At 35.5% G+C, this 24,737-nt stretch overlaps 2 protein-coding genes across 2 annotated transcripts; one reads left to right on the forward strand and one right to left on the reverse strand.

Annotated features, from left to right (window-relative positions):
- Positions 1-2,070: 2,070 nt before the first annotated feature.
- LOC116524999 (olfactory receptor 502-like) lies at positions 2,071-8,249 on the reverse strand. Its single transcript, XM_032240509.1, is given in 3 exon segments — positions 2,071-2,675; positions 2,678-3,205; positions 8,228-8,249. Coding segments are annotated over 3 exon segments (987 nt in total). The 3' UTR covers positions 2,071-2,238.
- A 9,077-nt stretch (positions 8,250-17,326) lies between these two features.
- LOC116525082 (olfactory receptor 10T2-like) lies at positions 17,327-19,174 on the forward strand. Its single transcript, XM_032240649.1, has one exon. The coding sequence runs from the start codon at positions 17,850-17,852 to the stop codon at positions 18,813-18,815; it is 966 nt and encodes a 321-aa protein (XP_032096540.1). The 5' UTR covers positions 17,327-17,849; the 3' UTR covers positions 18,816-19,174.
- The last annotated feature ends 5,563 nt before the right edge of the window (positions 19,175-24,737 follow it).

The raw sequence follows: 24,737 nt of genomic DNA on the forward strand, positions 1-24,737 counted from the left end.
ATTCATGTTGTTGCAAATGACAGGATCTCATTCTTTTCTGTGGCTGAATAGTACTCCATTGTGTGTATGTACCACATTTTCTTTTTTCTTTCTTTTTTTTTTTTTTTTGCCTTTTATATAATTCAGTGGTACTTAGTTTATTCACACTTGTGCAATCATCACCACTATGTAATTTAAGAACATTTTTATCACTCCAAAAAGCCCTGTATCCATTAGCAGTCACTTCCCATCTTTCAACTCCAACCTCCTGCCAGCCCCTGGCAAACATGAATCTTCCCATGCCTATGGATTTTCCTATTGTGGACATTTTATATGAATGGGATCTTATAACAGGTGGTCTTTTGTGACTGGCTTCTTTGACTTAACATAATGTTTTTAGGGTTCATCCATTTTGTAACATGCATCAGAATTTTATTCTTTTAAAGGTTGAATAATATTCCATTGAATGGAGTATCACATTTTGTTAGTAAGGCATGGTGTGGTGTTAGTTAATCATGCACACTTGTGGTCCCAGCTACTTGCGAAGCTGAAGGAGGAAGATTACTTGAGCTCTGGAGGTCAAAGCTGCAGTAAGCTATGACCATAGCATTGCACTCCAGCCTGGGTGACAGAGTGAGACATTGTACCTATTAAAAGAAACATTAGGAGGCCAGGATGGGCAAATTGCTCGAGACCAGGAGTTTGAGACCTGCCTAGACAACATGGTTAAAACTCATCTCCACAAAAAATTTAAAAATCAGCCCAGTATGGTGATGTATGCCTGTAGTCCCAGCTACTCAGGAGGCTGACACAGGAGGATCACTGGAAGCCAGGAGGTTGAGGCTGCAGTTAACTTTTCAAAAAACAAACTTTTCATTTCATTGATCTTTTGTGGTGTTTTCTTCATTTCTATTTCATTTATTTCTGTTTTAATTATTATTATTTCTTTTCTTCTACTAATTTACCATTTGGTTTGCTCTTCCTTTTCTAGTTCTTTAAGATTCATTGCTAGGTTGTTTATTTGAAGTTTTTTTCTCTTTTTTGATGTAGACACTTAATAGCCATAAACTTCCTTCTTAATAGTGCTTTTGCTATATCTCATAAATTTTGGTGTGTTGTGTTTCCATTATCATTTGTTTCAAGAAATTTCTCAATTTCTTTCTTAATTTCTTCATTAACCCACTGGTCAGTCAGAAGCATATTGCTTAATTTCCATGTATTTGTATAGTTTCCAAAATTCCTCTTGAATTAATTTCTAGTTTCATTCCACTGTGGTTGGAGAAGCCCACAGTGTTCTACCCATTTCCACCTTGATATAATCCCAAGAGACTGACCTATGTGGACTGCATCAACAGACTCCCTTGTCTCTGATTTCTGATTTCTGATTTAGGTACTTCTCTGACTCTTCTGCTTCTGGGTCACCTGGGTTGCCTGTGACCCTCCACCAAATGCCACAGCACCTGACAGGTAGTCCTCTCATTACAGCTCTCCAGGTTCTAGTAACTGCCCACACCTTTTGCCCCTCCAAGTTTTCAGCAGATCACGATCCTGGAGGTATGGCATTACCTTTGAAGCTTTTCCTAAGCTCTGCCCACAATTTTATAGTCTCTTTATTAAATTATCTTCAGTTATCCAGACTATTCGGCTATAACATATTTTATTTTACTTTCTGGAAAAGGAAGGATGATTCAGAGGACAGAACCAAAAGCCCAGAGGGCTGAGGCAAGAGAGAAAGAACCTATTTAACAGGGAGCATGTCTGGGCCATGATCAAGAAAATGGCAATTTCTATCCAGTTGAATTTTGTAAATGTTATGGGACAGTGATTGCTATGTGACTCCTGTATTCCCCATTTATAAACAAAAGTGTTTACTAAAATTTTCTTACCCCTGTATCAGCAGTATCTGTTAGGTGTGTAGGGAGCAGATGACTTGTCTCTTTAGTTCATATGTCTTCAAGTAAAATTACAGCAGATACCTTCTTTCAAAAAATATAACTTAAAAAGAATTTTCAGTAGATTGTATATTTTTAAAATATAAAAACAGTTGATTTTTTAATTAAAATTTAACTTGATTTTATAGAGGTAATTTAATATGTGCCTCTGATTTACTATTTGGTAGCTGAAAATTCACCCACTACTAACAAAAGCTCCATGCTGGTAATAATGTATGACTAGCTATATTTCAGACATTCAATTTCTTTTTATTATTTTATTTATGGAACATTACTGTGTCAACCATTATAAAAAGAACAGACATCGCTAGAAAATATTTTTAAGCTCTCTCCTCAGAGCCCCTTTAATCTCGTTGTTCCTGATGCTGTAGATCAGGGGGTTCAACATGGGAATCACCACCATGTAGAACACAGATACCACCTTGTTCTGGTCAGTTGAGTAGCTGGACTTGGGCATCACATAAATGAAGGTAATGGTCCCATAGAACAGAGTGACCGCTGTGAGGTGGGAGGTGCAGGGAGAGAAGGCTTTGTGGCGCCCCTTGGTGGAACGCATCTTCAGGATGGTGAGGAGGATGTAGATGTAGGAGACGGCTATGATGCACACAGTAACCACAATGATGAAGCCAGCAGAAAATGAGGGAATGACTGCAGGGATATTGGTATCAGAACAGGAGAGTTCAAGTAAAGGAGTAAAATCACAGAAAAAATGATTGACTTGATTTGGTCCACAGAAGAATAAAGAAAGAAGGAAAAGGTAGAGGAGGAAGCATTAAGAAAGCCACCAATATAAGCCACTGTGAGTAGCTGGACACAGACTTGTGTGGACATTTTGTTTGAATAAAGCAGTGGGCTGCAAATTGCCACAAAACGGTCATAGGCCATGGCAGCAAGAAGGAAGCATTCAACTGTCCCAAAGAAAAATGCTGAACTAAGCTGGATAGCACATCCAAAGTAAGAGATTGTATTTCTCTCCACCAGGAAGTTTACAAGCATGTTAGGTGTGACAGAAGATGAATAGCCCATGTCAGCAAAAGCCAAATGGCTCAGAAAAAAGTACATAGGTTGATGGAGCTGAGAAGAGATTCTGATAAGAATGATTGTGCTGGGATTGCCAGATACGGTCACCAGGTAGATGCATAGGATGATCATGAAAAGGATGACTCGAAGGATTGGATCATCTGCTAAGCCCAGTAAGATGAACTCTGTCACAGCAGTGTGATTCTCATCCTTCAGGGAGTCCGTGAGACAAAGTAGCTGCTGCCAAAATGAACCTGTGATGAGAACAGCACATTAAAGAAATAAAAACTTGTTGGTTTCATTTTCATTAGAAGTCATTATGAAGACATTCAAGCATCAGTACATTTTTTACATCAAATAATGAGTCTGTTTTTAAAATTATTTTTAGCACAAACACCAGAAAACTTCCTCCAAATAATGTCTTTTTCTTACTATTTTGTATTGTTTCCAAAAATGCACTTATAATGTCTTTAAACCCAAAAAATAAAAATATAAGACAGTTGAGAATAACAATAACGACTGTTACGTATATAAAAATATATATACACATAGAATTTTGTTTATTAGACTTGAGTAATAGCTAACATTTATTATATGTTTACTAAATGATAAGCAGAGGGCTAGGAATTTTGTCTGGTTCACTTTCCACAAAATAGTATTCATTTCATCATTATTTTATAGATGCATAAACTGAATTTCAAAGAGATTATATAACTTTTTCAAGGTTACGTAGCAATTGGTGGAGTTAGAATATGAATTCTAGGAAGTATGACTATCCATTTTTTTAGTAACTGTACATCAAATAAATAATATACCATGACATTCAATACACTGGAAATGAGTGGATAACATTTTATCCTTTATGCCTTCTCACAGCTAATATGTAAGAGAGACACTGGGTTAGTTACATATTTCACAATATGTATCAGTAAAATAAGTCAATTTTTTAAAAAGGAAAAGTCAATTTATTTTTAACTCTTATCAGAAAGTAATTTCTAGTTAGAATTATGAATTAGGTCACATAAATTTATTAAATATTTTTAAAATATTAATAATGGAATATATTGTTTTATTAATAACTACACAAAAAGTATGATTGATATTCAGTACATAAAATACATTTATTTGAACAAATCAAATAGCTTTTACTGTAACAGTGTTTTCTAATTGGAGTTGTGCAGAATAAAATAATATTATTTTCAACATAATACATAGCTGGATAAAGTATAACCTAAAAATTGAAGAAGGCCACCCAACTAGTGGCCATGTTGATCCTCATCTCCAAATTTTCTAATTTTATATGCTAAGTTGTGTCTAATATGTTGTTGCCTTGAAGCTAACAGCATTCAGACCTATAAACAAAGTAAGTCTTTCTGCAAATATTTATGATAGTTTTACATTTCGAAATATTTAATTAAAATCTTTATAACTTTATAAATTTTATTACTTTATCAGTAAGTGCCCAAAATATCTTGAAAGTAGTGAGTTTATTAGCATATGGCACAGTGCAAAGTTTGAATAGTGTTGAAAGTCTATAAGGGTTACTGTCTTATGGGTAAATGAACAAGGAATCCTAATAACTGGATTATTCCTGTTTATTCACATGAAACTGATGGTGGAAACAGAGAAATTTAGTCAAAGTTTTTCACTAGCTGAGTGCTTGATTATATCTGCCCTGTTTCTGCCCTATGGCTTGTGAGTACAGATATAACTTTAGAAAATAAAGTGTTCTCAAATGGTGAATGAGAATCAATACATCAGATTCATTAACAAAAGCTAAATTCTTACCTCTTGAAATGAGAATTCATTCAACTTTGAGTAACAAATAAAACCCATAATGGTTATATAGCTATATTTTATTTTTGTTTTCCCTTGAGGAAAAGACTCTAGAGATTCAAATGTGAATTTAAAAGCCTTACAGAACATCATCATTTTCTGTAGTGGATATTGAGCAGTTCAATTCACACACAAAAACAACTCATCTTTCAAGATTCTGTCAATTCTCAAGTGATCAGTTTATTCTGTTGTCTGTAAGTGTTCATTCACAGTTCTATAACCTTTGTTAAATAGTTATTAGAGAGCACAATATAACAAATTGTCTTACAAATAAATACTGATTACAAGTTTACTATGATATTTATGATTAAGAAATATTCAATACTAAACTTCAGATGTAAAATACTAGCCTTAGCTTTACCTATTCAATATGTGTTTATTGTTAAGAATTTTGTTTTGGTATTTATAAGATGTACCATTAAGTACCTTAGGGGAATATGAGGTAGAACTTGATGTAAAGTTGAATGTTAAGTAATAAAAAATGTAAACACATATATACGAATTATCAGAGAAAAACTAAGAAAATAAGTGGCTTGAAGATTTTATGAAGATATACAAATTAAAAAAGATGTAGGCCATGCGCAGTGGCTCATGCCTGTAATCTCAGCACTTTGGGAGGCCTAGGCAGGCAGATCACCTGAGGTCAGGAGTTCAAGACCAGTCTGGCCAACATGGTGAAACACCATCTCTACTAAAAATACAAAAATTAGCTGGGTGTGGTACTGGGTGCCTGTAATCCCAGTTACTCAGGAGACTGAGGCAGAAGAATAGCTTGAACCTGGGAGGCGGAGGGTGCAGTGAGTCAAGATCACTCCACTGTACTCCAGCCTGGGAAACAAGAACGAAACTCCATCTCAAAAAAAAGAAAGATGTTTGGATGATTCTCAGATAAGAAATAATCTCTCACCATTGATATCTCAAAGAGTTGTCTCTTGAGTGGTTCCTTATGGTATAGCGAGACAGTGGTAGAACATAGGTATTTTCAACCCAAAGACTCAATTTTTCCCTAATTCTCTTGCTAATCTTAATTTTATAATTTCCTATCTCAACCCCTGAAGCCCCTCTTTGAGAAAGCTGGTTTACCACCACCATTATAATTAGAACCAGCATTCATTCAGAGTCACTTTATGTCAACAACTATGCTTAACAGTTTATACACATTTAATCCTTATAATAATTTTATGTGGTGTTTTTATTACCCTTATTTTTTCAAATGAGAGAACTGAGACTGAGGAGTTCAAGGAATTTGTACTGGGTGATTCCAATCTACATTGTCAGTTTCCTGCTTCCAGTGCTAACCACTAAACCTCTCCACTTGAATGCTCCACTTCTTATCTGAAGTCTAAGACCTTCTAGGAAACTGTTAGAAGCCTGCTCAGTCCTCATGCAAGCACATCCTAGATGTGGAAGCAGTAAATTCTCCTAAGGGCAACCCCAACTAATAAAGGCTGGAATTCAGTGCAAACATGCTCTGCCCTGATCTTTCAGATTGACATTTCTGGAAGACAGTCTCTGGACCTCTCGTTTGTTGCTGTAGAATCAAGATACTGTTGTTATAGCAGTGACCTTGATCATACAACCAAGAAGCATAACATCAAGGGGAGAAAGGTAATCTCTTGTTTGTAGGAATATATGAAAATAATCTAAAATGGTAAATACCTAGTTTAATAAAAAGACATAAAATATTTTTCTGGTGATCTGTTGTACAGCACAGTGACTATATTTAATAATAAAATATACTTAAGAGAGTAGATCTCAAATGTTTTTATCACAAAAGTTTTATAAATTTGTGAAGTGATGGATATGTTAATTTGCTTGATTTAATCATTTGATAATGTATGCATATGTCAAAATATTACATTGTACCCCATAAAAATATACAATTTTTATTTGTTAATTATACTTCAATAAAGCTAAGGAAAAATACTGTATTTCTCTTAATTCCTTTCAAATTTATACAAAGCAGCAAATAAAAAATTGTAATATTGCCTTGTGGGATATTTATGTATAGAGATGTAAGACGTATGACGACTTAGTGGCAGGAAGAAAATAAACATAAGATCTCAGAATCTCTATGTTTTATATGAATTAATTAGCTCTAGGTAAACTGCAAAAATTTAGAAGCATATGTTGTAATTCTGAAAACAATCATTTAAAAAGTAATGCAAAGAGGTATGCCAAAAATGTCAATGGGAAAATGCAAATGGACTTTTTTTAAAGTTCAAATAATGAAAAATGCAGGAAAGAGGAAGAGAGAACAGCAACCACTATAGTGACAAAAAAAAAATGAGAAAGAGTATCTACAAAGTCTTTCAACTAACATCATTCTTTTTTCTTTTTTTTGTATTTCACGTATTCTTTCTTTTTTTCTTTTTTTTTTCCATTTATTTTATTGCATTTTAGGTTTTGGGGTACATGTGAAGAACATGCAAGATTGTTGCATAGGTACATACATGGCAGTGTGATTTGCTGCCTTCCTCCCCATCACCTACATCTGGCAACTCTCCCCTTGCTATCTTTCCCCAGCTCCCCACCTCCCACTGTCCCTCCCCTATTTCCCCCCAACTGACCCTAGTGTGTAGTGCCCCCTCCCTGTGTCCATGTGATCTCATTGTTGAACACCCGCCTATGAGTGAGAACATGCGGTGTTTGATCTTCTGCTCTTCTGTCAGTTTGCTGAGAATGTCAACTAACATCATTCTTAATGATAAAATATTAAATGACTTCCATCCACATTTGGGTAAAAGGCAAGAAGGTCCAACCTCACCCCTTCTAGTCAACAATATATTAGAAGTACCAGGTATTGAAATAAGGAAATAGAGAGTAACAAAAAATATAAAGATGAAATAGGAAGAATTTAAACTGTCTTTTGTTTCCAGTTTAAGCAGAAAAGCCTCAGGTGTCTATAAAACACAGTAGCATTAATTTAGTAAGATCTCTGTATACAAAGATAATATACAAAACCAATGTTATTTTATTTCCGGCTTTATTGAGGCATGACTATCAAAAATTGTTTTAAGATGTACAACATGATTTTTTAAAAACAATTATTGATTGTAATAACAATAGAATCAAGCTTACATACCTATCACCTCAGAGTTAGCGTGTGTGTGTGTATGTGTGTGTGTGTGTGTGTGTGTGTGTGTGGTGAGAGCACTTAATATTTATTGTCTTACTGAATTTCAAGTATACATCATTATTACCTATAGTTACTATACTGTACATTCTTTGCCAAGAACTTATTCATCTTATAAATGAAAATTTGTAAGATGAATGTTTACATATATGTATACATATATGGTATGCTATATATGCTAAGTTTACATATATGTATACATATACCATATAGTATGTGTATATTAGTATGTGTATATTTAGTATACACATACACATATGTACATATATGTATATATACACATATATAATGCACCCACACATACACATCTCATTTTCTTTATCCATTCATCCATCAATAAACACCTAGTTATTTCCATATTTTAGTTACAGTGAATAATACTGCAGTGAACACAGGAGTGCAGATATCTCTTGAGAAACTAATTGCAATTCTTTTAGATACATACTCACAAGTGGGATTGCTAGATTCTATGGTAGTTCTATTTTTAGTTTTTTGAGGAATCTCTATACTGTTTTCCATATTGGCCATACGAATTTATAGTCCCACTAACAATGTATAAAGGTTGCCTTCCCTCCACATCCTTGCCAATACTTACCTGTTGATTTTTTAGTAACAGTCATCCTAACAGGTGTGAGGTGATAACTAATTGTGGTTTTTAATTTACATTTTCCTAATAATTGGTATTGTTGGACATTTTTTAATACACCCATCGCCCATTTGTATGAGAAATGACTATTATATTTTCTCTCATTTCTTTCTCCTTTTTTTTATTTTTTTTAGATGGAGTCTCACTCTGTTGCCCAGGCTGGAATGCAATAGTGCAATTTCAGCTCACTGCAACCTCTGCCTCCCAGGTTCAAGCAATTCTCCTGCCTTAGCCTCCCGAGTAGCTGGAATTATAGGTGTGTGCCACTACATCCAGCTTCTTTTTGTATTTTTAGTAGAGACAGGGTTACACCATATTGGCCAGACTAGTTTCAAACTTCTGACTTCAAGTGATCTGCCTGCCTCAGCCTCCCAAAGTGCTGGGATTACAAGTGTGAGCCACTGTGCCCAACTTTTTCTCCCATTTCATTAGTTGTCTCTTTACTCTGTTGATTTTTCCCTTCACCATGTTGAACTTTTTAGCTTTATGTAATTCCATTTATCTATTTTTGCTTTTGTTGTTTGTGCTTTGCGGGCCATATCAAAAAACTAATTGCCTACATCAATGTTATGGAGCTTTTCTACTATGTTTTAATCTAGTAGTTTTAGAATTTTAGGTCATATATGTAAGTCTTTAATCCATATTAGGTAATTTTTGTGTACAGTGTGAGATGAGGGTCTCTCCCCAGATTTGGGAAGTTTTCAGCCATAATTCTTTCAGTAAACTTTCTGCCCCATTCTCTATCTCTCTCTCTCTTTTTTAATACAAAGTTAGCTGTCTTAATAGTGTTCCACATAGCCCATAAAGTTTCTTCATTTTTTAAATTATTTTCCTTTTCTCCTTTGATTCAAATGACCTGTCTGATTTTACTGATTTTTTTTCTTCTTCTTAATTGAGTCTGCTGTTGAAGAACTCTATTTTATTTTTTAATTCAGTCATTGTATTTTTCACTCAAAATTTGTTTCTTTTAATGTTTTCCTCTTTCTTTAATTCTTATTTAAATTTTTTCCCTGATTTTGTTAAATTGTTTATCTGCATTTTTTTTCGAGTCCCTGACATTCATTAGAACAATTATTTCAAATTCTTTTTCAGTCAACTTGTGGGTCTCCTTTTCTTTGAGGATAATTACTGGGAGTTTATTGTGTTCTTTTGGTGGCATCATATTTTCCTGATTCTGTGTGATTCTTGTAACTTTGTGTAGATGTCTATGCATTTGCAGAAGCAGTCATCCCCTCCAAAATTCATAAACTGACTTTTTAGAGTAAAGACCTTCACCTGCAGTGGGTTAGACATACTGGAATGCATGAGGTACCAAATGAAGGGGCATATGGTGACTGTGGACCTCAGTGTGCATGGTATCCCATTGACTCAGACAGCTGGGGTTGGCAACCTCAGAAACTATGTGATCCTTGGTGATGAGAGCTGAAGAAGGCCCATAGTCACTGTGAGGTTCTCCTTCAAGTTGGCAAAGTTTCAGTCTCTACCAGACATGAAAAAGATAAAAGTGGTAGAAAAAGGCCCAAAGCAGGAATGAGAGATTGTAGAATACAAAACAGACTGGTTCAAGATGGGAGAGGGTAGGTACTGTTTATACATTACTATTTTGTTTTGTTTTGTTTTCACGATATTCTGTCACTAGATATACTTAACTATTTTTCAATTTTGAGTGTGTATAATAAAGTATAAGCAATCTTTATTCTGTGTATTTATTAAGACTCTGTCTTATGACACATTCTACAAAAGCAGAACCTTAGCAATTCAAATGTGTATGATTTAGTAAAAGAGTGATCTCAGGAGAAAACTAAGAATGAGAAAGAAGCAGGACAAGGCATGGGAATATGCCACAGAAAGGTGTGGGGTCAGCTGAAAATAGCTTCAGTCTGATTCCTGAGGAAGCACTGGAGCACAAATGGCACTTCGGAGTGGTTCTAGCTTGCAACAATAGGACATTTCTGCCATTGTTGTTTTAAAATCACCATATCATTCCGTTGTTGGCTACGGGCCACCCTGGGTGTGAGGTCATGCACACCCAGCTATTCCTAAGTAGCTTATGTTCCCTTTGGCTAAGAGCAATTCTCAAAAGAGAGGTTTATATATGTTAGAAGCTGGCTCTCAAATAAGCTTGGGAATGTATTTACTGCTCTGGTAAGGGAGATCCAGGAAAGGCACTAAGATGTCTACTTAATTTCAACAAGTCTTATTTACTGTGTACAGCTACCTACACTGACTCTGTTAGCATTGATATTCTGGTACCCAATGCAAGTTATCCAAAGTAAGTGGCTCTCCTTATAGAATTCCTTCTTAATGATGGCAATTTTTGACTTGGTTTTTGTACATTGTGCAAGCTAGGCAAGCTAGGGGTTTCTTGGATTATGTGGCATTTGTTCTGAGCCTTGAAGAATGTGCAAATTGTCGGATAGGTGAAATCAAGAATAGAGATTTTTCAGACAGAAAACAAAATGAGGAAAATGCAGAATTTTATTAGAAAACAGTGCATTAGTTTGCCTGAAGTATTGAGATGATGAAAACAGATATTGGAGACAAGACTTGCTAGTACATTAGGTAGAAGATTGTTATAGGTGGTGAAGACACTGAGGGACAAGCTAACCAGAGGGGCAATTCGAAGCCACCTGTGGATATTACAGATGGCAGTGCAGTAACTGGAGGTTTGGATAATAGTGGATATTCCTTTTCAGTAAGGTCTTCTACAGTGGAGTTGCCCCATGAGAAAAAAATCACAGTGATCATACTGCGTGTTTGTTTTCTTTTTACCTTCCTTCTTTTGTTTCCCCAGGCAATTGCTTCTAATGATGACCCATTCCCTTGCCCTGTGAATAAGTTTGAAGAGACCTGAGAGACTTCACAAATTTTCAGAATCATAAAATAAATGGTATTGTGCAGAAAGTAAAATATGCCCAAGGAAATCATCTGCATTCTAAGGATATGTTTTTAACAAGTTGAATTTCAATCATTTCTACTGTTATTCAGAAGAACAGGAGCAAACATCACTGAAAAGCCCCTATGGTGTGTGAGGATTTAAGAAAACATACTTGTGAGCATCACATAGAGGATATAGAAGTCAAGACTGTGTTGTCTAAATCAGTAGTTGCAAGATAGTGGCTTCCAGGACTCTCATTAAAATCTTCATGATTCTGAGTGCCATCTCCAAGAAATGAAGATAACATTACCTTTTAAGTATAGGTGACTCTAAATTTGGAGGGGACTGATCATAGGCGTTCAAAGGAAAAAGTTGCTTTAACACTTATCCATGAATAATGACATGAGTGAAATGACAGAAGGAACTGCAGAAAGCTGCACCTGAGTTGTCAAACTGTACATTATTCCTACAGCTTAAGTACTTCATGATTTTAAAAAAACTGGAAGGTGATTCTCCTTCTTTAGAAGGTAAGAATTTTAGAGTTTTGGGGATTTTTTGTTTTACTTTTTGCAATGTACATCATTTTATATGTTCTAATAATCAAGTATCTGTGTGTGTTTACAGCCTGTTAGAAGTTGAAGTATTTTGAATATTCTACTACTATTCTTCAGTAGTACTGAAGAAACTATGGGCACAGATAGCTGGAAATTAAGAATGTTGTCTGTTTCTTATTCTTGGTAGAGATAAAACCCAGAAAACTACATGAGGAGGGATTTGAAGAACTAAAAACAGAACAGGATGGCAAACTCAAAGCAAAATCCAGGTATAGGAAAAGGGTAAGACTTGGGGAAACCAAACAGAGAGGCTGACACAACTTTGTGGGCATCTTGTTCTCCAGAAGCTGCCAGAGTCCTTGGGAAGGAAGAGGGTAATGTTGTATGGATATATCTTTTGTCACTACTATACTTAAATAATGAGGAAAGCAGATTTTACCATCAACATGTATGAAAGATATCACAAAAGTCAAATGATCCCGACCAAAATCACTGAGAAAGATTGTGCAAACTATACATATCCTGATATCCTGGAGATGAAAAATCTCCTGGAGATGAAAAATATATTCTTTGATGAAGCTCTCCTAGTGACTCTAATATGACCATTTACAGGTCAAGTGTGATTTAATATTACAGTAAATAAGGGGAGTAAATGTAAAATGTAGAATGTAAAAATGATAGTTTCTTTATCCTAGGCTCTAAGCAACCACTGCTGAAGTTTTCAAAACTTGTTTGTTTTTGTTGTTGCTCAACATTCATAAGTGCAATTAAGCAAGCCTTTAGAAAGCACCTATTGCATTCACATTGCTAGGTGAAAAGATCCTTAAAATCTACTTAGCAGCCAACTATCTTTAGTGTATGTCTAAATAAAGTAAATGTGAAAGTTCAAACAATGTGTTGGGGAAGAATTAATGAAGGAATTGAAGTCATAATCATGGAAGCCTTTCTGGAGAATATGAGATCCTATTTTATCCTATGGCCATCGAACTACCCTTAGTCAAAACTGACATTGCACTCAACTTAGGCTGAAAATTGGGAGAGACAAAATTTTACATAGGTGTTTTTCCTGTCTAGTACAAGAGTCAAGCTTGTAAAAAATACCTTATTATAATAAAATGCCATGTGAATCTAGAAGATGAATAATACCTAGGCAAATTTAGAGAGTCTTTTGAGAAGTGATTAATTGTCATTTTGAGAAAGCTATGTTTTTAGGAGGCAGAGAAGGGCAGGAAAGACGTTGCAACTTAGGGAAAATAACATGGATAAAGTATAAGAGCCCCAAAAGGACGTGCTGTATTTGGGAAATAGTGGAATTTTTCTTATGTAGGAGAAGTTAGCAGAAGGAAATGAGGATGGACAGGTAAGACCCTGAAGCCATGCTAGGTGGAATTCCCCTTAGAATCTACTAGCTAAGCATGTAGTTCTCTAGACTCTCACTGCCTTGCTGTAAATATGCTGTGTATGTACATTTACTATCTCACTTTTGGCAAATCAGGTACCTCTCTGAGCCACAATTTCCTAATTGCAAATAAGATCATTTTAATAGTATTTATATCTTAGAGTAACTATGAGTATGTACAATACTATATAACCAAAACATATAATGAAGAGTGTAAGTTATTATTATTATTTAGCTTGTAGGCAAAAGGGGTCCAAAGACATCTATAATGAGGAGACATAGCGTGATCACAGGTTTGACATAAATAAGCTGGCAGTGGGTGAAGGGTAGAACTGGGAGAAGGAGATGCCATACTCACCCTATGGGGCAGACATAGGACAATAGCAGAGGGACTAAAAAAGAAGGTTAAGATGTTGAAAAACAGATATCTGGAATTTTGGAAGTAACTTACTGGGGTAAAAGATGTGGAAGGAATAAGAAATGCAGTCTAATAGTAACTCTCTGATGTCTGGAAATAAATAGAAAACACAGGAAGAAAACCCAATATGTGGGGGAATATGGCCGATTCTGCTCTAAAAATCTGTATTCAGTACTTGGAGGACATTCTGAATTTGGAGATGTCCCAGAAGAAATTGGAGATCCTTTTTTGATAGAGGCTAAAATTTGAGTCATGCAAAGTAGTGGTTCTGAAACAATAAAAATGGGAAAGACTTTCCTTTAGAGGTAAATCCTCTGGGAAACCTTCAGAGGAAAGAACCTGTGGGGAGTAGACTAAAAAATAAGTGATATGAGTCTTGGTTGAAAAATGCTTGGGCATAGTTGTTTTCCACCTCAGGGTCTATGTGTTATCTGTGCCTTGTGCCTGCAGTATTCTCCCCCTGATCATCATCTATTGTTTACATATAGTCATTCTATTCTTCATTTAAGTGTGTCACCTCCTCAGAGAGGGCTTTTAAATTCCACAAACGACAGTAGTGAAGCACTCTCGCATCACAGAGATCCTACATGTCTGGTTCCATGTTGTCCTTCCTATGCATACAAATGATGGATACATCATTGGCCTCTAGTCAATATATATGGAGTCAATTCATGGCCCTTGATAGTCATGTAACCACTCCATACCTTGCTTTCATATTTTGTAAAATAAAGACAAAAATTCTTTGCATAGCCTTATGAGAATTACATGAGACAGTTCTGTCTAATCCTAGCATATTGTTTAACACATTATTGGTATTGAGTAGGTGCTGGTTACTTGCCCTAACTCTTCTTGTATTCTTTGCCTACAAATGCAATGCACATGGAAGACAGTAACTTCTCAATTTACAATATAATTGTTTTGTGTTTTGTCTTTTTTTTGTCTTTAGTCTTGATGAATCTTTCAAAATAATTTCAGCCAGCATTTCTTTTTTCTCTCCCAGCACTTCATTCTCATACCTGCTTCCTTATTTCTTTTCCTTCAGCATTAACCATGACTGAAATTAAAATAAAAATTCTATGAAGAGTCTAGTATCACTTTCTGCCCTCATCTGCTAATCAGATTACATGTTGAACAGTCAAAATAGAAATGTTACTGGCAAAATTGATCTGAAGAATATTATTCTTAGGCTTGTTGCAAAGCAAACTACTTAAGTATACTAGCTGACAAATGTTCTGGAAGTCCTGCTAAAAACACAAAAATTGATCAGAACATTATGATCAGAATATGCCATTCTGGAATGAGCCAGTATCTTCAAAATTATATTAAATCTAAGTTAATCCATTATATGATATTAGACACTTCAAAAATAACTTCAACAGGATGTTCTTTTTTTAAATATATATTTTATTGCGTTTTAGGTTTTGGGGTACATGTGAAGAACATGCAAGATTGTTGCATAGGTACAAACATGGCAATGTGGTTTGCTGCCTTCCTCCCCATCACCTATATCTGGCATTTATCCCCATGTTATCCCTCCCCAACTCCCCACTCCCCTACTGTCCCTCCCTTAGTTCTCCCCTACAGACTCCAGTGTGTGGTGCTCCCCTCCTTGTGTCCATGTGTTCTCACTGTTCAATACCCACCTAGGAGTAAGAACATGCAGTGTTTGATTTTCTGTTCTTGTGTCAGTTTGCTGAGAATGATGGTTTCTAGGTTCACCTGTGTCCCTACAAAGGACGTGAACTCATTGATTTTTATGGCTGCATAGTATTCCATGGTGTATATGTGCCACATTTTCCTGTCCAGTCTATCATCGATGGACATTTGGGTTGGTTCCAAGTCTTTGCTATTGTAAACAGTGCTGCAATGAACATTAGTGTACATGTGTCCTGATAATAGAATGATTTATAATCCTTTGGATATATACCCAGTAATGGGATTGCTGGGTCAAATGGAATTTCTATTTCTAGGTCCTTGAGGAATCGCCACACTGTCTTCCACAATGGTTGAACTGATTTATACTCCCACCAACAGATTAAAAGTGTTCCTATTTCTCTACATCCTCTCCAGCATCTGTTGTCTCCAGATTTTTTGATGATTGCCATTCTAACTGGTGTGAGATGGTATCTCAATGTAGTTTTGATTTGCATTTCTCTAATGACCAGTGATGATGAGCATTTTTTCATATGTTTGTTAGCCTCATATATGTCATCTGTTGTAAAGTGTCTGTTCATATCCTTTGCCCACTTTTGAATGGGCTTGTTTGTTTTTTCCTTGTAAATCTGTTTTTGTACTTGTAGAATCTGGATATTAGCTGTTTGTCAGATAGGTAGATTGCAAAAATTTTTTCCCATTCTGTTGGTTGCCAGTTCACTCTAATGATTGTTTCTTTTGCTGCACAGAAGCTCTGGAGTTCAATTAGGTCCCATTTGTCTATTTTGGCTTTTGTTGCCAATGCTTTTGGTGTTTTAGTCATGAAGTCCTTGCCTACGCCTCTGTCCTGAATGGTTTTTCCTAGGTTTTCTTCTAGGGTTTTTATGGTGTTAGGTCGTATGTTTGTCTTTAATCCATCTGAAGTTAATTTTAGTGTAAGGTGTCAGGAAGGGGTCCAGTTTCTGCTTTCTGCACGTGGCTAGCCAGTTTTCCCAACACTATTTATTAAACAGGGAATCCTTTCCCCATTGCTTGTTTTAGTCTGGTTTGTCAAAGACCAGATGGTTGTAATGTGTGGCATTGCCTCCGAGGCCTCTGTTCTGTTCCATATCTCTGTTTTGGTACCAGTATCATGCTGTTTTGATTACTGTAGCCTTGTAGTATAGTTTGAAGTCAGGTAGTGTGATGCCTCCAACTTTGTTCTTTTTGCTTAAAACTGACTTGGCTATGTGGGCTCTCTTTTGGTTCCATATGAAGTTTAAGTTTGTTTTTTCCATTTCTGTGGAGAAGGTCATTGGTAGCTTGATGGGGATAGCATTGAATCTATAAATTACTTTGGGCAGTGTGACCATTTTTACAATATTGATTCTTCCTAACCATGAGCATGGAATACTTCTCCATCTGTTTGTGTCCTCTCTTATTTCGTTGAGCAGTGGTTTGTAGTTCTCCTTGAAGAGATCCTTTACATTCTTTGTTAGTTGTATTCCTAGGTATTTTATTCTCTTTGTAGTAATTGTGAATGGCACTTCATTCTTGATTTATGATGTTCTTAAGAACTTAAAAATTAATGATATATCTTAAGAGCTATTGTAATAAGAACAATTGATATTGTATGTCTCAAGCGTTATTATTATCACATATATGAACCCAGAAGATACAACATGTTAAATTGATTTGTCTTAGTCATTGACACAAATGTCACCCTCAGAGCCACTACACTGTGGAGAGCACTGATGAAGATAGAATTGCATTGAAAGAAATGTGAATGTTCTTTTGAAAATTTTCACTGAGTGGAGCCTTCGATAGTTCAGTTGGTAGAGCGGAGGACTGTAGTGGAAGAAAATTTTCACTGATCTCTCAGAATTTTTTAAGTGTTATATTAATTTTAAATAATTGAATTATTTTATTCATTCAATCAACAGTTTATTTTAAGCACTCCTGAGTGCTAGGGTACCACTAAATCACAAAAAGCATTTGATAAATGTAACATCTCAAAATCCAGTAGGTGAGATTAAAAAAAAAAAACTTTCATTCATATTTTGCATCTTCCTTGTAGATTCAGAATGGAGAAGAGGGAGATAAACAGTGCTTTTGTGGGTAGAATCCAGTTATAAATATTTGGGCCCACTCAATGTCATCTATACTTGCTATCATACTAGAATCATTCTTCTCATCACTAGGCTCCTGACTTTGACCTCTTTCCAGATGCATTTAACTCTCTTTCCCCAGGTATTCTAAGAATTGCCTGACAGTTGCCCAGGTTCCCTGAATAAAATACAGTTAAATCAGTGCATAAGGAACTTTATACAGTGATCTCAGACTCCTGACCAAGAACACCTCTGCACCATTGATAGACAGTGGCTGTGCCCACCAGGAGGATGGGCAATCACACTGCAGTGAGCATATTCCTTCTGTGGGGATTTTCCAGTTTTTCAGACCTGCAGCATCTACTTTTTGTGGTGATTTTCTTCTTCCATGTGACTATCATAGCGGCAAATGTGTCTGTAATGGGGGCCATCAAGCTCAGCCACAACCTTCACACTCTCATGTACTTTTTCCTCTGTGGCCTGTCCTTTTCAGAAACCTGTACCACTATGGTAGTCATCCCTCGCATGCTGGTGGACTTGCTATCAGAGAGCAAGACCATTTCTCTTCCTGAGTGTGCCACACAGATGTTTTTCTTTTTGGGCTTCGCATCGAATAACTGTTTCATCATGGGTGCCATGTCCTATGACTGCTACACAGCCATCTGCAACCCACTGCAGTACCACACCCTTATCACAAGAAACAGCTGCTTGCAGATGATGATGGCTTCTTGGATGGTTGGGTTCCTGTTTTCTCTGTGCATCATCGTCACTGTATTCAACTTGTCTTTTTGCGACTTGAACGCTATCCAGCACTACTTCTGTGATATCTCACCTGTGGTCTCCCTTGCTTGTAATTACACTTCCTATTATAAAATGGCTATTTTTGTGCTCTCTGCCTTTGTGTTGGTGGGCAGCTTTATTTTAATTATGATTTCCTATGTCTTCATTGTATTCATAGTCATAAAGATGCCCTCTGCCAAGGAGAGGTCTAAGGCCTTCTCAACTTGCTCCTCCCACCTCACTGTTGTGTGCATACACTATGGATTTGCTTCCTTTGTCTATTTGAGGCCCAAGAACGGCAACTCCTTCCATGAAAACATGCTGATGGCCATGGCATACACAATACTGACACCTCTGCTTAATCCCATTGTGTACAGTCTGAGGAACAAAGAAATGCAGATAGCCCTAAGAAAAGCACTAGGCAGTATAATTGGGTTTTTCCCTCAGAAGACAAAAAAAGGAGCCCTGAACATTTAAAAAAATTACCTATCTCAATATGCAATACTGTTTAAAAAAATTACCTATCATTGATAAATAAAGGTGGGAAAAGTGGAGTACTTCCAATTAATATCACTTTGTGCACAAGTGATTAAAGTATTGTCTATTGCCTGTTACGTCCTGACCTCATAACACCGTTTTCCTACTACAGAGATGATGCAGTTTTAAAATATTTTTAAATGGTGTGCGTGTGTGTGTGTGTGTGTGAACACATGCTTTTGGGGAATGTATTGCTTTGGGACACTGTATTTTAATGATAGCAGTTGCTTTTGGGGAAAAAAGAAAATATGATACTAAAGAGAGAAAGAGAGGAAGAAAGAAAGAGAGGAAGGAAGGAAGGAAAGAAAAAAGGATGGAAGGAGGAAAGGAAAAAGGAAGGAAAGAAGGAAAAAAGGGGAAAAAATAGAGTTGACTAGTATAATTAATCCAAAAAGAGGAAGAAAATACAAACATATGAAGTTGAAATTGAAAATGAGGGTGTGATTAAAATACAGAGAAAATTAAAAGCAATTTAAGAGAATACTTTGTTCAAATTTATTCAAACAAATTTGAAAATTAGAAGAAAAACATGAATACATTTATGGAAAAAATAAGCTTACAAAATGACCTCAAAAGCAATAGACATTTTTTGACATACCAATTTCCATGGAAATTTTTGAAAAATTTGTCAAAGAGATGCTTTCCTATTCTCATCCAGAAAGCATTAGAGCAGATAGTTTAATAATTAATTTGTTTAAATCTTCAAGGAACAAATAATTCAAATGCTATTTAAATTGATTTAGAGCACAAAAATAAACAACTTCTAATTTATGAATCTTACAGTGGTGGAAAGTGCTATTGTTGCTGACAGATCATGGCCCTGGTAGGGAAGTTGTGAAGTGGATTATGGAAAATTAGATGATGTAAGCTGGTGCAGGAATTTTGAGGCTGCATTGTTCATATGGTAGGAAGTGTGAAGTAATATATTATTCTGGATTTGAATTATATTTTCCTAATTACAAATGACAGCAAAGATCTTTTATATACTTATTAATCATTCATATGTCTAATTTAAAGAAATACATATTCAAATTCTCTACTCATTTTTAATTTGGGTATTTGTACTGAATTTAGATTGTTTAAATGATTCTAGATACACATCCTTGATCAGATATACTATGTGCAAGTATTCCCTTCCATTCTGTAGGTTGTTTCTTCTCTTTCTTTATAGTTTCCTTTGAAGCACAAAAGTTTTTAACTCGAATGAGGTGAAATTTATCTATCTTTTTTTTTTTTTTTGCTCATGGTTTTGATGTCATAACTAAGAATCTATTGCTTAATCCAAGATCATGAAGATTTTCCCCTATACTTTCTTCTAAGAGTTTTATAGTATTAAATCTTACATTTAGGTCCTTTGATCCATTTGAATTAACTTTTGTATGTGGGTTAAGATAAGGGTCCAACCTTATTCTTTTTCATGTGGATATTCAAATGACCCAGTACCATTTATTGAAAGGATTATTCATTACCCCATTGAATATTCTTGGCACCCTTGTAGACAATCTGTTCACCATAGACACATGGGTTTATTTCTGATCTCAACTCTATTCCATTGATTTATGCCTATCCTTTTTCCAGTACACACTGTCTTGATTAGTGTTGTTTTGTTGTTGTTGTGTTTTTTTGAGGCAAGGTCTCACTCCGTTGCACATGCTGGAGTGCAGTGGCATAATGGCTCACTGCAACCTCTGCCTCTCAGGTTTAAACAATTCTCCTGCCTCATCCTCCTGAGTAGCTGGGATTACAGGTGCTTGTCACCATGCCTGGCTAATTTTTCTGTTTTTCATTGAGACAGGATCTCACCATGTTGGCCAGGCTGGTCTTGAACTACTGACCTCAAGGGATCCATACTCCTTGTCCTCCCAAAGTGCTGGGATTATAGGCGTGAGCCACTGTTCCCAGCCTTGATTAGTGTTGTTTTATAGTAAGTATTAAAATTGGGAAGCATAAATTCTCCAATTTTGTTCTTGTTTTTCAAGATAGTTTTGGCTATTGGGGGTCACTTGCATTTCTATATACATTTTATGATCTTGTCAATTTCTATAAGGAAATCATCTGGGACTTTGAGGGATTATGTTTAATCTACAGATAAATTTGGGGAGTATTTTCATCTTAATAATATTAAGACTTCCAATTCATAAGCATAAGAATTTTCATTCATTTAGGTTTTATTTCATTCCTTTCAGCATTGAAAAAAATGATGTTACTGTAAATGGAATTGCGTTCTTAATTTCATTTTTAGATTTTGCATTGCTAGTGCAAGGAAATACCATTGATTTGTTATATTCATCCTATATCCTACAAGTTTCCTGGACTCATTTAAAATTAGTCCTTATAATTTTTAATGGATTTCTATATTTTTTCTATATGTTTATGTTTTCCATGAAATCATGTCATCTGAAAATACAGTTTTACTTCTACCTTTTCATTCTGGATCCCTTTTATTTCTTCTTATTGCTAATTGCCTTGCTTCTTCCATTGCAATGTTGAATAGAAGTAGCAAGAGAATTCTTGTCTCATTCCTCATATCTGGGGAAAGCATCTAGTCTTTGGCCATTAAGTATGAAATTAGCTATGAGTCTGTTCTAGATTTTGTCAGGTTTAAATTATCTGTTCACTGACTACATGATCTTATACCTAGAAAACCCTAAAGATTCCTCCAAAAGACTGTAGACTTGATAAACAACTTCAGTAAAGTTTCAATACAAACTGATGTACAAAAATAAGTTGAATTTCTATATACCAATAACACTGAAGCTTAGAACCAAATCAAGCACTCAATCCCATTGACAATAGCCATGAAAGATTAAAATAACTAACAATACACCTAACCAAGGAGGCAAAAGACCTCTACAAGGAGAACTACGAAACACCAATGAAGAAAAGTGTAGGTGACATGAACAAATAAAAAGAATCCCATGCTCATGGATTGAAAGAACCAACATCATTAAAATGGCCATGTTGCCGAAAGCAATCCACAGGTTCAATGCAATTTTTATGAAATTATCAGTGTAGTTTTTCATGGAATTAGAAAAATAAATACTAAAATTCATATGAGACAAAAAAAAAGCCCAAACAGGCAAAGCAATCCTGAGCAAATTAATATAGCTGAAAGTATCCCCTTACCTCACTTCAAAGTACAGTACAAGGCTATAATAACCAAATCAGCATGGTACTAGTACAAAAACAGACCTATAGATCAATGAAACAAAATAGCCCAGAAATAAAATCGCATACCTACAACCATCTGATCTTCAACAAAGTCAACAAAATAAACAATGGGAAAAGTATACCCTAATCAATAAATGGTGCTGGGAAAATTGGCTAGCCATATGCAGAAGGATGAAACTGGACCCCTATTTATCACCATATACAAAAATTAACTTAATATGGATTAAAAACTTAAATGTAAGACTTGAAGCTATAAAAACTCTGGAAGAAAGCCTAGGAAAAATTCTTCTGGACATTGGTCTTGGCAAAGAATTTGTAACTAAGACCAGAAAAGCAACTGAAATGAAAACAGAAAATAGACAAATGGGACTTAATTAAGGGGCTTCTGCACAGCAAAATAAATAATCAACAGGATAATCAGACAACCTCAGGATGGGAGAAAATATCTGCAAACTATGCATCAAACAAAGGACTAATATCCAGAATCTGTAAGGAGCTCAAATCAACAAGAAAAAAGACAAATAGCCACATTAAAAAGTGGGTGAAGGACATGAGCAGACATTTCTCAAAAGAAGACATACACATGGCCAACAGGCATATGTAAAAATGCTCTACATCATTAATCATTAAAGAAATGCAAATCAAAACCACAATGAGATAGCATCTCACACCAGTCAGATGGCTATAATTAAAAGATAACAGATGTTGATGAGGATGCAGAGAAAAAGAAAATGCTTATCCACTGTTAATAAGAATGTAAGTTAGTACAACTGCTAAGGCAAACAGTATGGAGATTTCTCAAAGAGCTAAATAATAGAAGTACCATTTGGCCCAGCAATCCTATGACTTTTCCTCTCTACCTAAAGGAAAAGAAATCAATATATCAAAAGTCCCCTAAGCTTGTTTGTTTATTGCACCGCTATTCACAATAGCAAAGTCATGGAATTAACTCTGTGTCTATCAACCGCTGATTAAATTTTAAAAATGTGGTATACATACACCATGGAATACTACCCAGCCATAACAAATATGAAAGCATGTCCTTTGTAGCAACAAGGATGAAGCTGGAGGACATTATGTTAAGTGAAATAGCTCAGAAACAGAAAATCAAATAGTGCATATCCTCATTTATAAGTAGAAGCTAAACAATGGGTACACACAGGCATAAAAATGGGAATAATAGATACTGGGGACTCCAAAAGATATTTGATCTAAAAAATTACTTATTGGGTACAATGTTCACTGTTTAGGTGATGGATTCACTAGAAACCCAAACTTCACTATTATGCAATATATCCAGGTAACAAACCTGCATGTGTACCCCTGAATCTAAAATTAATTTTTTAATGTTTTTAAAAGACAGCAGGGTTGACCATACTCATATCAGACTTTGGTTCAGAAACTGTTACAAGAATCAAAGAAGGTCCTTATATAATAATAACAGGGCACGTCGGGTGTGGTGGCTTCACGCCTGTAATCCCAGCACTTTGGGAGGCCGAGGCAGGCAGATCATGAAGCCAGGAGTTCAAGATCAGTCTGGCCAACATAGTGAAACCCCATCTCTACTAAAAATACCAAAAATTAGCCGGATGTGGTGCTGTGCATCTGTAATCCCAGCTACTTGGGAGGCTGAGGCAGGAGAATCGCGTGAACCCAGGAGGCGGAGGTTGCAGCGAGCTGTAATAGCAGCATTGCACTCCAGCCCAGGAGACAATGTGAGACTCTGTCTCTAAATAAATAAATAAATAATAAAAGGGCCAATGTATCAGGAAAATATAACAATTATAAATACATGCACACAACATCAGAGCACCTAAAATATAAATTAATACAATAATCGTAGAAGACTTCAATAGCCACCTTCAATAATGGATAGAATATCTAGAGAGAAAATCAGTAAGGAGACAGGAAGCTTGAACAACACTATACACCAAATTTTCCTGACATACAAAACATTCCAACCAACAGCCTCAAAAATTCATATTTTTCTCAAGTGCACATGAAACATATATAGAATTTATTTTGTTGGGTCACAAAATAAGTTTTAACAAATTTTAAAAGATTGAAATCTTAACAAATATCTTTTTGGATCACAATGAAATAAAAGTAGAAATCGATAACAGAAGGAAAACTGAAAAATCCAAAAATATATGGAGATTAAATAGCACACTCTTGAATAACCAGTGAGTCAAAGAAGAAGTCAAAAAGACAGATAAAAATATCTTGAGGCAAATGAAAACAAAATAGAATGTACAAAAACTTATAGAATGCAGCCAAAACAGCACTAAAAGGGAATTTTTATAGTGACAACTGCCTATATTAAAAACGAAGACCTGAATTAACCTAGCTTTACACCTCAAGGAAGTAGAAAAAGAAAAGCAAATTAAGCCCATAGTTAGCAAAAGGAAGAAAATGGCAAAGATTGGAGCAGAAATACATGAAATAGAAAAAAGGAAAAGATCAACAAAATTAACAGTGGATTTTTAAAAAGGTAGATGAAACTGACAAACCTTTAGCTAGACTAAGAAAAGAATGAGGGAAGTTTCAAATGAGTAACATTAGAAATAAGGATAAACATTATAATTGATTCCACAGAAATAAAACAGATCCTAAGAGACTACTTTGAACAGTCATACACCAACAACATACAATTTGCCCAAACTGAATATAAATAAGCAGAAAATCTGAATG

This window comes from Sapajus apella, unplaced genomic scaffold (assembly GCF_009761245.1).
Source record: "Sapajus apella isolate SASKATOON/1434 unplaced genomic scaffold, GSC_monkey_1.0 scaffold47, whole genome shotgun sequence".
In the NCBI taxonomy this organism is placed as follows: Eukaryota; Metazoa; Chordata; class Mammalia; order Primates; family Cebidae; genus Sapajus; species Sapajus apella.

Excerpts from the sequence above, each read along its gene's own strand:
- LOC116525082 (XM_032240649.1), top strand. The coding sequence starts at position 17,850 with ATGGGCAATCACACTGCAGTGAGCATATTCCTTCTGTGGGGATTTTCC.